The sequence below is a fragment of the Quercus suber genome, unplaced genomic scaffold, assembly GCF_002906115.3.
Source record: "Quercus suber isolate HL8 unplaced genomic scaffold, Cork oak 2.0 scaffold_403, whole genome shotgun sequence".
NCBI classification, from domain to species: Eukaryota; Viridiplantae; Streptophyta; class Magnoliopsida; order Fagales; family Fagaceae; genus Quercus; species Quercus suber.
This window is the reverse complement of record NW_027069854.1, coordinates 551,058-564,786: the sequence shown is the minus strand read 5'-3', so window position 1 is coordinate 564,786 and position 13,729 is coordinate 551,058. Positions and strand designations below refer to the sequence as shown.

General features: G+C 35.0%; 1 protein-coding gene and 1 long non-coding RNA gene across 2 annotated transcripts; one reads left to right on the top strand and one right to left on the bottom strand.

Moving 5' to 3' along the window:
* Window positions 1-4,715: 4,715 nt before the first annotated feature.
* Window positions 4,716-5,810, bottom strand: LOC136062332 (uncharacterized). Its single transcript, XR_010624103.1, has 2 exons — window positions 5,551-5,810; window positions 4,716-5,416 (listed from the first exon to the last, which is right to left on the bottom strand). It is a non-coding gene; the product is annotated as an uncharacterized LOC136062332 (long non-coding RNA).
* Window positions 5,811-5,850: 40 nt separating this feature from the next.
* LOC111993899 (protein FAR1-RELATED SEQUENCE 5-like) lies at window positions 5,851-9,143 on the top strand. Its single transcript, XM_065761245.1, has 2 exons — window positions 5,851-6,097; window positions 8,013-9,143. Exon 2 carries the CDS (start codon window positions 8,035-8,037, stop codon window positions 8,995-8,997), a length of 963 nt encoding a protein of 320 aa, XP_065617317.1. The 5' UTR covers window positions 5,851-6,097; window positions 8,013-8,034; the 3' UTR covers window positions 8,998-9,143.
* The last annotated feature ends 4,586 nt before the right edge of the window (window positions 9,144-13,729 follow it).

The following is a 13,729-nucleotide window of genomic DNA, read 5'->3' as shown; positions in this document are numbered from 1 at the left end:
TGCTATAATTTCAGGTTAATTTTTTTTATTTTTATATATATATAAAGAGTAATTCTACAGTACCCCCCAAAAAAAGGGGGGGTACGGTACCCACTAGTAGGTAACCTACTACACCAGGTTACCTTTTTCTCACATTTGACGGTTCCATTATCACATTGTGCAGTTCCAATATCACATGTGACAGTTCTCTTCTCACATTTGGTGGTTCCTTTACTTTTTTCTCACATTTGACAGTTCCATTCTCACATTGTGCAGTTCCAATATCATATGTAACAGTTCTTTTCTCACATTTGATGGTTTTTTTACTTTTTTTCTCATATTTGACGGTTCCATCCTCACATTGTGCGGTTCCAACATCACATATGACAGTTCTTTTCTCACATTGGGTGGTTCTCTTACTTTTTTTCTCACACTTGATGGTTCCATCCTTATATTGTGCAGTTCCAACATCACATGTGATAGTTCTTTTTTCACATTTGACGGATCCCTTACTTTTTTTCTCACATTTGACAGTTTCATCCTCACATTATGCAGTTCCAACATCAAATGTGATAGTTCTTTTCTCACATTTGGTTGTTCCCTTACTTTTTTTTCTCACATTTGACAGTTTCATCCTCACATTATGTGATTCTAACATCACATATGACAGTTCTTTTGTCACATTGGGTGGTTCCCATACCTTTTTCTCACACTTGACAGTTCCATTATCACATTATGCAGTTCCAACATCACATATGACAGTTCTTTTGTCACATTGGGTGGTTCCCTTACTTTTTTCTCACACTTGACGATTTCATCCTCACATTATGCAGTTTCAACATCACATGTGACAATTATTTTCTCACATTTGGTGGTTCTCTTACTTGTTTTTCTCACATCTGACGGTTCCATCCTTATATTGTGCTGTTCCAACATCACATATGACAGTTTTTTTCTCACATTTGGTGGTTCTCTTACTTTTTTTCTCACACTTGACGGTTCCATTTTCAAATTGTGTAGTTCCAACATCACATGTGACAATTCTTTTCTCACATTTGACAGATTCTGTACTTTTTTCTTACATTTGACGGTTCCATCCGCACATTGTGCAGTTCCAACATCACATATGACAGTTATTTTCTCACATTTGGTGGTTCCCTTACTTTTTTTTCTTCACATTTGACGGTTCCATCCTCACATTGTGCGATTCCAACATCACATATGACAGTTCTTCTGTCACATTGAGTGATTCCCTTACCTTTTTCTCACACTTGACGTTTCTATTCTCACATTGTGCAGTTTTAATATCACATATGATAGTTCTTTTGTCACTTTAGGTGGTTCCATTTTTTTTTTTTTTCTCATACTTGATGATTTCATCCTCACATTGTGCAGCTAGGAGTGTCAAATGGGTGGGTTTGGGGTGGGCATAATTGAGTTAGGTATATAAAACCAATTTACCTATTAAAACCCATTTAACTAATTGCTTTTAACCCAAACTCAACCCAACCCAATTATTATGGATAAACCCTAACCCACCCAATTACCCAATTATCAAAATTACCAAAATGTCCTTTAAGTGTAAATGACCAAAGTACTCTAAAATCTTCAAAAATGACCAAAATACCCAAAAACTTCAAAATTACCAAAATAACCACGAACCCTATAAAATGACCAAAATACCCCCAAAATCCAAATAAATGACCAAAATATCCCAAAACCTAAAAATTATCAAAATACCCCTAGAATCCAAAAAATGACCAAAATACCCTTGAAACCTAGAAAATGACCAAAATACCCTTGAAACCCAAAAATGACCAAAATATTCCCAAAACCCAAAAAATGACCAAAATACTCCATGAAACCTAAAAATTACTAAAATAATCTCGAAACCTACAAAATGACCAAAATACCCCTAGAATCCAAAAAATGACCAAAATATCCCTAAAACCTAAAAAATGACCAAAATACCCTTAAAACCCAGAAAATGAGCAAAATACTCCTGAAACCTAAAAATGAGCAAAATACCCATGAAACCTAAAAATGACCAAAATACCCCTGAAATCCAAAAAATGACCAAAATACCCCCAAAGCCCAAAAAAATGACCAAAATACCCTCGAAACCTAAAAATGATCAAAATACCCTTGAAATGTAAAAAAAATGCCCAAAATACCCCTGAAATGTAAAAAAAATGCCCAAAATACCCCTGAAACCAAAAAATTACCAAAATAATCTCGAAACCTACGAAATGACCAAAATACCCCTGGAACCCAAAAAATGACCAAAATACCTCCAAAACACAAAAAAAGACCAAAATACTGCTGAAACCCAAAAAAAAGACCAAAATACCCCCGAGACCTAAAAATGACCAAAATACCCATTAAACCCAGAAAATGTCCAAAATACCTCCAAAACCTAAAAAAATTACTAAAATACCTCTGAAACCTAAAAAATTGCCAAAATAACCTAGAAAAATAAAAATGACCAAAATACTCTCGAAACCTTAAAAATTGCCAAAATAACCACGAAGCCTAAAAATTGACCAAAATAACCATAAAACCTTTAAAATGGCCAAAATAACCACAAAGCCTAAAAACTGACCAAAATAACCTAGAAACCTAAAAATGACCAAAATAGCCCTTAAACTTAAAAATGACCAAAATACCTCCTAAACCTAAAAAATGATCGATATACCTTCAAAACCTAAAAATTAACTGAAATACCCCCAGAAATCTAAAAATGACCAAAATACCCCTAAAACCTAATACAACCAAAATAATCCCTAAACATTAAAATGACCAAAATATTCTCGAAACCTAAAAAATGACCAAAATACCTCGAAACTTATAAAATGACAAAAAAGCCCCTTAAACTTGTAAGTTGATAAAAATACACACTAAAAAATTACCAAAATACCCTTGGAACCCAAAAAATGACCAAAATACTCTTGAAACCTAAAAATGACCAAAATACCTCCAAAACACAAAAGAAGACCAAAATACCGCTGAAACCCAAAAAAGACCAAAATACCCCCGAGACCTAAAAATGACCAAAATACTCTTTAAACCCAAAAAATGTCCAAAATACCTCCAAAACCTAAAAAATTACTAAAATACCTCTAAAACCTAAAAAATTGCCAAAATAACCTTGAAAAATAAAAATGACCAAAATACTCTCGAAACCTTAAAAATTGCCAAAATAACCACGAAGCCTAAAAATTGAATAAAATAGCCATAAAACCTTTAAAATGGCCAAAATAACCACAAAGCCTAAAAACTGACCAAAATAACCTAGAAACCTAAAAATGACCAAAATAGCCCTTAAACCTAAAAATGACCAAAATACCCCATAAACCTAAAAAAACGATCAATATACCTTCAAAACCTAAAAATTAACTAAAATACCCCCAGAAACCTAAAAATGACCAAAATACCCCTGAAACCTAAATACAACCAAAATAACCCCTAAACGTTAAAATGACCAAAATATTCTCGAAACCTAAAAAATGACCAAAATACCTCGAAACCTATAAAATGACAAAAAAGGCCCCTTAAACTTGTAAGTCGATAAAAATACACCCTAAACCTAAAAAATTACCCAAATCCCCCGTAAAACTAAAAAATGACCAAAATACTCCCTAAACATAAAAAATGACCAAAATACCCCCTAAACTTAAAAAATGACTAAGATACCCCAAACTCCTATTTTGGTAATTTTAGAGGCTTTAGGTGTATTTTGTTCATCTTACGGGATTAGTTGTATGTTGGTCATTTTAGAGATTTTTAGGGGTATTTTTGTCGTTTTATAGGTTTAGAGGTATTTTGGTCGTTTTAGAAGTTTCAAGGTATTTTTGGTAATTTTAGAGGTTTTGGGTTTATTTGGGTCATTTCAAAGGTTTACGGGGTGTTTTCATCACTTTAGAGGTTTGAGGGTATTTTGGTCATTTTTAGGTTTCAGGGGCATGTTGGTCACTTTTTAGGTTTAGGGGGTATTTTGGTCATTTTTAGATTTCGAGATTATTTTTGTCAATTTTTAGACTTCAGTGTGATTTTGGTCATTTTTAGGTTCCAGGGTTATTTTGGTTATTTTTAGGTTTCTAGGTTATTTTGATCATTTTTAGGTTTTAGGGTTATTTTGGCAATTTTTTAGATTTTGGGGGTATTTTGGTCATTTTTTAAGTTTCGGGGGTATTTTGGTTATTTTTTAGGCTTTAGGGTTATTTTGGCCATTTTTTAGGTTTTGGAGGTATTTTGGTAACCTTATGTGCTCTCTAATTGTTCTTATGCAATATCTGCAACTAAATCACAGTTGTGGGTTTATTGTGGTGTCTAAGGTTGGAAATAGGATGACTATACAATTAGCAAATTATGCAAAAAATCCAATACAAAGATTGTTGACAATTTTAAAATTTTTAGTAAACACTTGAATTAAAACTACAGATCCAGTATGAAATAGTCATCAATCAAGGCTACTACACCAGGTTTTATATTTTTTAGACATATTCATTAGATCTACGTGTGCAGAAGTGTTAAATGATTGTGTCCGACACGAGTATAACCACCCCAATTAAAGTGTTTATGCAGTTTTGTTTCATAAAATTATTATTATATTTAGAGCCATCAAAAGCAAAATAAACATCCCAAAAAATTTCCACAATAACAAAAATTACCAATAGAAAAGCTAAAAACAATTAAGCAAAATTGACCGATTTTACCAAAAACGAACAAACCAGTCCTTTTTAAAAAAATTATTCAAATAATTTTGTCATTGAGAATTTAGCATATCGACCACAATGATAAGTGTGAGCCTCATTTGAGTCAGCAAAGCCTCCATTAGCTAAATCTGAGAGAGCCCTAATAGCAATGAAGTGTTTTTGTTGTTGAAGACTTATTGGTGCCACAAAGCACTTATCTCTCTCTCTCTCTCTCTCTCTCTCTGGGTTTCGCAAAATTTATACAAACTTGTCATTCTAAAGCCATTTGGTATTTGTTCCTAAAAAATATTGGAACGTGTAATTTGAATATAATTGGTTGTTAAAAGGTCAATTTTCATCTCTATACTTTGTTCTAATCAGCATGGTGGCAAGTTGGTATATTTTTTGCCAAGCAACTCTGGTTCGAATCCTTCACGCCTGCAATTTTATTTTCAATCCATAAGCTGAAAAGCCCACAAGATCCTACGCCCAAGAAAAACCCTTGTTCATCCCAAATCTTCTTTCCTTCAATGTTGGTGATAATAGCAACCAATTTTCCTCCCTTTCTCACCCTTTTGTTCGAAGTCTCCACTATTCAAATTTGGTGTCCCGGAAGCTTTTGATAATAGTGACACCAACATATGCTCGGCCATTTCAAGCCTATTATCTGATACGTTTAGCTCATACATTGAAGCTTGTCCCACCTCCTCTGTTATGGATTGTAGTGGAGATGACCTCCCAATCTGCAGAAACAGCTGATATCTTGAGGAAAACTGGGGTTGTGTACAGGCATCTTGTTTGCAATAAAAATTTGTCTGACATAAAAGATAAATACATTCATCAAAGAAATGTGGCACTGTCACACATAGAAACTCACCGTCTTGATGGAATTGTTTACTTTGCTGATGATGCTAATTTTTACTTGGCTGAACTTCTTGAGGAAATGAGGCAGATCAGGTATGTTATTTCTTACTTCTTTGTTTTTTTATGCAAATGTAGCTTTGTCCGCCGAATTATGAGCTACCTAGAAAGAGAAAAAAAAAGGTTAGATTTAAGTGCCATCATATAGGAAGTTCTTGTGGGGAAGAACACTTGAAATGGTTATAATTTGCTACATTTTCTAGGACTACTCATTGTTGGTTGTCTCTTTCCCAATGTGCTATATGAAAAAAAAAAAAAAAAAAAAAAAGACAGTGAGAGGCGAGAGACTTCGCCGTTGCCCACGCCGTGAGTGAAGTTGCCAAAACGCAAGGTGAGAGCTTGAAATCTTGCTGCTGGCCACACCGTGACGCCGCCACCACGCGAGAGCGGCGAGACCCATCTCGCAGACCCACGCGACACCCACACGGCCACACCCACCACGCGACACCCATCTCTCCGTGACGCCGCTGCTGGCTTTGATCTGCTCCAGCCTTCACACTCAAGTATTTAATCTATCCTTCAAAATTTCAGAATCTATGCTTGTGGTTTTTGTGTTTTTACTGATGAGGAATCTGTGCTTGTGATATTTTTCTTTGGCTTTTTGGCTCTGTAACTCTCTGACTATCTTACTCATGAGCCTGTGTTTGTCTTTGTGAATTGTGACTCTGTGTGACTATATTATATAGATAAGAGAGAGAGAGTAGAGTCTCTAGAAATTAGAGAAAATATCAGTGTTTGACTGTTTGTTGTGTGGTAGTTGGGCAATAAAATCGGGACAAGTTCCAGGCTCGCATCAAAAGGAAAACTTTTCAACTTTCATGAAATAAAAATGATAAAAGTGTTTGTTGGTAGGGGATTCATAGTGTCGGTAGTGGGACTGGGTGACTGGGTCAATGACAGAAAAAAGAAAAGAAAAAGAAAGATAATGGCAAAGAGACAAAAGACAAAAGACAAAAGACAATCATAAATCATATAATATAATAAATTATTACACAAATTTATTAAAATAATAGTGAAAACTCAGAATATTACAGAGATCTTTACAGTGGATCATGAAACAAGAATAATATATTGTTCTTCTTTATTTCTTTTTTTTTTTTTAATTAAAAATTGTACATCTTCTTTGTTTAGGAATAATTTATTGGTTCACATGGATCATGATATGGAGAATGAAGGGAAGACTGATTTTATTGATTTGGAAAAACATTGGAGTACTATTTTAGAAAAAGGAGTAGATCAGTTGACCGATGCTCAAATAACTAGTTTGAAATTCAATTCCCTAGATGATGGTGGAGAGTTTTATAACACATATGCAAAATTGGTTGGGTTTAGCATTCGCAAAGATGAGATAAAGCGTAATAAAGATAACATTGTGACCTCTAGAAGATGGGTTTGTGCAAAGGAAGGATTGAGAATTAGGAAAAATGAGTCTAATTTAAATTGCATGCGTGAGAGACCAATAACAAGAAGTGGTTGCAAGGCCGCTTTTCGTATTAGGTTTGAACGGAAGTTAGGTGAATGGGTGGTAGGAGAGTTTAAAAGGGAGCATAATCATGACTTAGTTCCGCAATTGGAGACTCAATTTCTCCGTTCACACAGGACTATTAAGGATTCTGATAAGGCTCAGATTATGGCATTGCATAATGTTGGGGTCAAATCAAATCAAATCATGGATCATATGATCCAACAAGCTGGAGGATACGAGAATATAGGGTTCACTTCAAAAGACCTCTACAATTATCTAGCGACAATTCGCAACAATAGTACGCGAGATGGTGATGCTGAATGTGCTTTGGCATATTTACAAGCAAAAGCAGACATGGACTCCTCATTTTTTTTTCAATACACTACTGATGAAGAAAGCCGTTTGGCTAATCTGTTTTGGACAGATTCTCAAAGTCGCTTAGATTATGCATGTTTTGGAGATGTAGTCGCATTTGATACAACATATAAGACGAATGTATACAAAAAACCCCTTGTTATATTGGTAGGAGTCAACCACCACCGGCAAACTATAGTATTTGGTTTTGGACTATTGGTTGATGAGACCATCGAAACATATACTTGGGTGTTGCAAAATATGCTTGTAGCAATGAACAATAAGACTCCTATTTCAGTCGTGACAGATGGGGACAAAGCAATGAGTAAAGCTATTAAAACGGTTTTTCCAAAGTCTCGACATCGTTTATGTGTGTGGCATCTTGAAAGGAATGCTTTTGCAAATCTACATGATAAAGTATATGAAAGTTTTATTAGGTGTATGGTACGATATGTTACACCAGATGAATTTGAAGACATGTGGAAGAAAATGGTCGACAATTACAATTTACATAACCATGAATGGTTGCATGAAATGTATGCTAAAAAAATGAAATGGGCTGAAGCTTACATGAGAGGTCATTTTTTTTCTGGGTGTAGGAGTACACAACGTTGTGAAGCCATGAATGCATTCTTGAATAGATTTTTGGATAGGAAGACTAGGCTTTATGAGTTGTTCCAGCAAGTTGATAGGGCACTTTCACGTATTAGACACAATGAGATGGGGGCAGATTTTTCTTCAAATTATACTGAACCTATTTTGATTACTGGATTAGCTGAAATAGAGAAACATGCTGCCACTATATTCACAAGGGAGATATTCAGCATGGTTCAAGAAGAATTATTGAATGAACAAAAATTCATTGTGCTTTACTACATAGATAAGGAAGGTTATCGTACGTACACCTTATCTCAGTATGCATCCCCTGACTCAAGATGGGAGGTTGAGTATTGTCAAGCTGATCAATCTATGAAGTGCTCTTGTTTGCTATTCGAGTCATATGGATATCCTTGTGGGCACCTATTTGCTATTATGAAGGTTGAACATTTGAAACAGATTCCACCGACATGTATAATGGACAGATGGCTGAAAACAGCAAAGTCCGACCTGCCTTGCAAACTTGAATCCCAAATTTCTCCTGATATCATACGTATGGCACGGTTTAGTGCATTGTCTGCTAGTTGTAGTCAAATGTGTTACTTTGGTTCAAGAACAACACAAGGCTTTGAAGAATTGAAGGTTGAAATAGCAAGGTTGACACGCCGCATGGAAGAACTTTATAATTCAAGTAAAGAAGCTGCTGAAGATGGGATACGCACTGCGTCCAATAAAGCAAACTTAAATGTTCGTGATCCAGCCATTGTCAAGACTAAAGGCGACCATGGTAGCACAAGCAACAGCCACAACCATGCGAAAGTTAGGCGATGCAGCAGTTGTAAAGATGTTGGACACACAAGGCGCACATGTCCATCTACACATATTCAACAAGGTGAACGTGTTGATGGTGACAACGTCCCTGAATCCATGGAACATCCAGCTTTTGGCTCACCTGATTTGGAAACAAATTTTTATAATTTTCTTTAATAGTGAAATGTCGATGGGATATTTACTAGACAACATATGAATTTTTTTTTCCAGCTGTTAGCTTTTTTGGTTAAACTTCATTTTTGGTTATTGTTATCACATTGTTAGTTTTTGGAATAGAGTTAATGGATTGGAGTTGGTATTAAGTTCATCTTGTTATCATTGGTTCTTTTTAGTTGCTTGCTTTATGTTTTCTAATATGAAAAACTCTTTGAGTACTGATCTTAGAAGCAAACCCCGAGTTCTTAGTCATGTGGCTTAATGGTTAGAAATTTTCTGTTCTAGTTCTGCTTTTATTTTGATATTCTAATTCTGTATTCCAGGACTAGTACTGTTAGTTTTATATCTATATAGGGACCATTAATGAATTGCAATGATATTGAAATCCTTATGAGATAGTATATGTATTTCTAGTAATTCATACGTCCTTGGACATTGAAATATTTTTCTCAAGAGGGCCACACAATTATTGGTAGCAATATGATGTTCCGCGGTTGTGTGCTCTTCATGCTTGAGCTATATAGATAGTTGAAGTACATGTATGCCCTTTGACAAGAAGCAAAATCAAAACTGAAACATCTGGGGGGCAGAGCTACATTATTGCATCCACTGCCGCCACCCCCCCCAAAAAAAAAAAAGAGTTTTTCTAAGTAGTTAAATGACTTCATATTTCTGTATTATGAAAGGTTTTCTTAAGGTTTTTTTTTTTTTTCCTCCCATAAATCAAGAAATAAAAAAGAGAAACTTTTATATTGGGACACACAAATGGTGTGCCCAAGAAGTTAAAGAGTTATTAATCAAGAGTTCTCAATCTTGAGATATTTCCACATGGAGTAAACAAAATAATGTATAGAATTCAAGCTCTGGAATAATTCTGGGCCTATCTTCAAAATTACATGTGACTCTTAAAAGCAATGCCAGACTTCTATCAAATGATACCTTTTCTCTTTTATATTTTTCTTTTTATGCTAAGACCTTTATTGTGCAGGTTATCACTGAAGACCGTGGTTTAACCCTTGACAAAGTTCAATTTGAAATGCTTGGAACTGCAAAAAAGGTTTATGTTTTTGTGCAGAGTGGGCAATGGATATTTGAATTTCTTTGGGACACAACTAACTTCAAAAAAGTAAAATAAAATAACAGGTGTCTGTCTCTCTTGATGACACAATAATTCTACAAGGGGGTCGGGATAAGAAGCTGATTGAAGAAAGATGTGCAGAGGTATGCGTCTGGCTTTTCTCTTTAATTCCTTATTTATTTTTAAAATTTTTATTCAGTTTGCTATTCAATTGGATGAATTGTTTGCCAATTTTTTTGATCAATAATTTTGACACATTAGAAATGCACTTATTGCTACATGCATGGGTGAAATCACAATTCTGATGACCTCCCTATAGTGGTATAAAGCTCTTACCTTTGGTTTTTTTGGTTGTCCCATTGGCTTTTTAGTTTTTATTTTTAATACTCAAATTCAACTCAACTTTACTCACAAAACTTCATTTTCAAGGTTTTATTTGTTGAATTTCCTCAGCCAGCATCTACCTTGGTGTTTATTTGCAGTTAAATACTGACAGTGAGCATTTTGATTTGCTTTAGGCACCTGCATTCACAATAGACTCAAATACTGGTTTTGATGGTTATTGGCAAATTGTTGGAACATGGTATGGTTGATCTAGAGGCTGTTTGAAAAAATGCCTTGTATTTATGGTATAAGTCCTCAACTGGAGCATCACTCTTGCATGGTTGATCTATTTGGCAGGGCTGGTTTGTTGCACAAAGCAAAAGATATTATCAAAACAATTCCTTACAGGCCAACTCCTGCCATGTGGGCTACACTAATAGGAGCCTGTCAGATTTATGGAAATACAGAATTAGGGGAGTGGGCAACTGAGAAACTGTTAGAAATGAGGCCTGAAAATTCAGGTTACTACGTCTCGATTGCTAATATGTATGCTGCTGATGGTCATTGGAACATGGTAGCTAAGGTTAGGACTTCCATGAGGGATTTGGGTGTGAGGAAGGCTCCTGGCAGTGCTTGGATTGACATGGGCTTGGGATTTTTACACTTTATTGGATGGATTAAATGAGCTAATGAAAGATGCGGGATATGTAGCAAGTGGGGATTTGGGCTTAAAAGTGTGAGATCTTTTGCTTGTATCTCTTGGCCTAGTATTAGGCCTCTCCTTGATTGTGTAAAGTAAATCTTCTAGCAAAATAATCTGAGATCTTTTGCTCTACTTGATGGCATCTACATGTAAGCTATCTAACTCCCTCTGATCATAACTAGTTTTCTTGGGGAACTAAACCCTCTTGTATCTCTTGGCTGCAGCTCATTTTTTTTTTTTTTTTTTTTACAAAACAATTCCTTACAGTCCAACTCCTGCCATGTGGGCTACACTAATAGGAGCCTGTTGGATTTATGGAAATACAGAATTAGGGGAGTGCGCAAATGTGAGAAACTGTTAGAAATGAGGCCTGAAAATTCAGGTTACTACGTCTCGATTGCTAATATGTATGCTGCTGATGGTCATTGGAACATGGTAGCTAAGGTTAGGACTTCCATGAGGGATTTGGGTGTGAGGAAGGCTCCTGGCAGTACTTGGATTGACATGGGCTTGGGATTTTTGCCCTTTATGGCGGGCGACACATCAAACCCCCATGCGGAAGAAATTTACACTTTATTGGATGGATTAAATGAGCTAATGAAAGATGCGGGATATGTAGCAAGTGGGGATTTGGGCTTAGAAGTGAATTTTGTAGAATATGATGAACAATAGAATTTATATTAAACAAAGAACTGCTAACATGTTTCAATTTAGAAGTGTATTTTTATGGTTTCCAATTTTACCTAATTCCATTGCCTTATTTTATTTGGGCAGAAATGATTAATGCACTTCTTAATGAAAACAGGTGTGCATCTCTGAATTAATACAGCATTTTTTGTTAGTGACCAAACTGATAGTACATTCATAATGTAACAGTATTGAATGGAGAATTCACATTTCACATTGTAATTTTTAAGAACATACCTGAGTATAGACTTCACCTATCAAATAGAAAAAAGTTTCTTCTTTGAGCTATATTTGATTTTTTTTTTTTTTTTTGGTGATCAATACTGAAATGTCATCATTTTTTTTTTCTCCCATTATAATGAAAAAAAAATTATTTTTTGCTGGACAGTATTTATGTCTAATAGGTCGCATTAAAGAATTTTCCAACAGAAAAACTAGGCTCGAATTGGTTAGAGGGTAATGATGAGAAGAGAAATGTAGTTTATAATAGTACCTTCTCTTGTTTTGCAACAAAGGACTTTGCCAAATGAGTTTCAATTTAAAAGGATGTAGAAAAATACCTCTGGATCAAAATCATCCTCGTAGCCTTTTCAAGCATATTATTTTAAGCATATAAATAAAATAATAGTGAATTTTTGAATTGTCTGAAACCTTTGTGACTTTGAGCATAGCGGTAATTTTAGATCTCTCTGTGCCTATTCATGGATATGGCGCTGATGACAACTCTGTGAGAGAGTTCATGTGACGTTATAGAGAGAGTTATTACTGCGAGATGTTTTTTGGTCATTTTGGCTTTCTCTTGCATGAGCAACTTGATCTGGCATAAATGAAGATTGCATGTAAGGTGTATCCTATTTTTTTTTTTTTTTTGATATTTTGAACCTTATAGACGCTCAGTCAAAATGGATTTATGGCACAAATGAAGCAGCTGGTTTGGCCAAAATAGCTTCCAAAGCCAACATGAACATGTGCTGGTTTGGATAGGTTTAGACAATTTTCTCTCTTTATGCTCTAAGTTTGGTTGTCAAATTAACTTATGGATAACCATAGACAAAATTTTATCAATAGTTTTTCTATGCTTTCTTCTGTCCATGATAACAAAGATGGTAGGAGGAAACAAAAACTTGAAATTGCAATGATTTCATAAGTTTAGAACTTTAAATGATCTAATTAAAAAATTGCAAACAAATCTGGATTTTTATATATAATTTATTGTAAAGAAAACAGCTGGAAATATTTACTAAAGCTTTGGCAAATCTCAGAAAATAGACAACCAACATTGTCTGCTTATCATTATTTCTGACTCCATTAACTACCTCTGCCCCAAGAAAACACCCCCTCCCCCTAACACCCACAAAGAAAAAGAAGCAATAACCAAGAAAAGGCCGAAGTCATGGAAAAGGTTGCTCATCGTGCAGGAGGTTGTCATCATTTGATTTTCCAACATCAGATTCAAGGTTGAGGCTGGAATGGCTGGCGAAGACCTGGTATCTGCAGAACATTTAAAAAGAAGATTAAGTGCTAAACTGAAGAACAACTTATAACTTAAAAGTTAAAACTGACAGATCATTGTTCATTGTCCTAATTTCCTGTGCCAGGTTAGACATCTAATTCGAAAGACAACCTAGATGACAAAATAGAATTATTTTGCGTTTATACCATTTTGGGTGGAGGGAAAGGCCTGGAGTGTAGAGCAAATGTGAAATTGCTGAGAGGGCTGAAGTTGGTCTAATGTATAGTCGGTAAAAGGGGTACCTTTCCCCAATGGTCAATGAAGAAGCTATGTACATATAATGAGAAATTATAATGTTCGTTTGATTCGATAGTGTTTGTTTTTTCCAATTGTTATCCTTGGTATCTTGTGAACCACAATTCATATAGACTACATATTAAAATGTTAATTGTTAAGTCTATTTTTTTGGCTAGGGGTAAATCTAAAT

Excerpts from the sequence above, each read along its gene's own strand:
- LOC111993899 (XM_065761245.1), top strand. The coding sequence starts at position 8,035 with ATGAATGCATTCTTGAATAGATTTTTGGATAGGAAGACTAGGCTTTAT.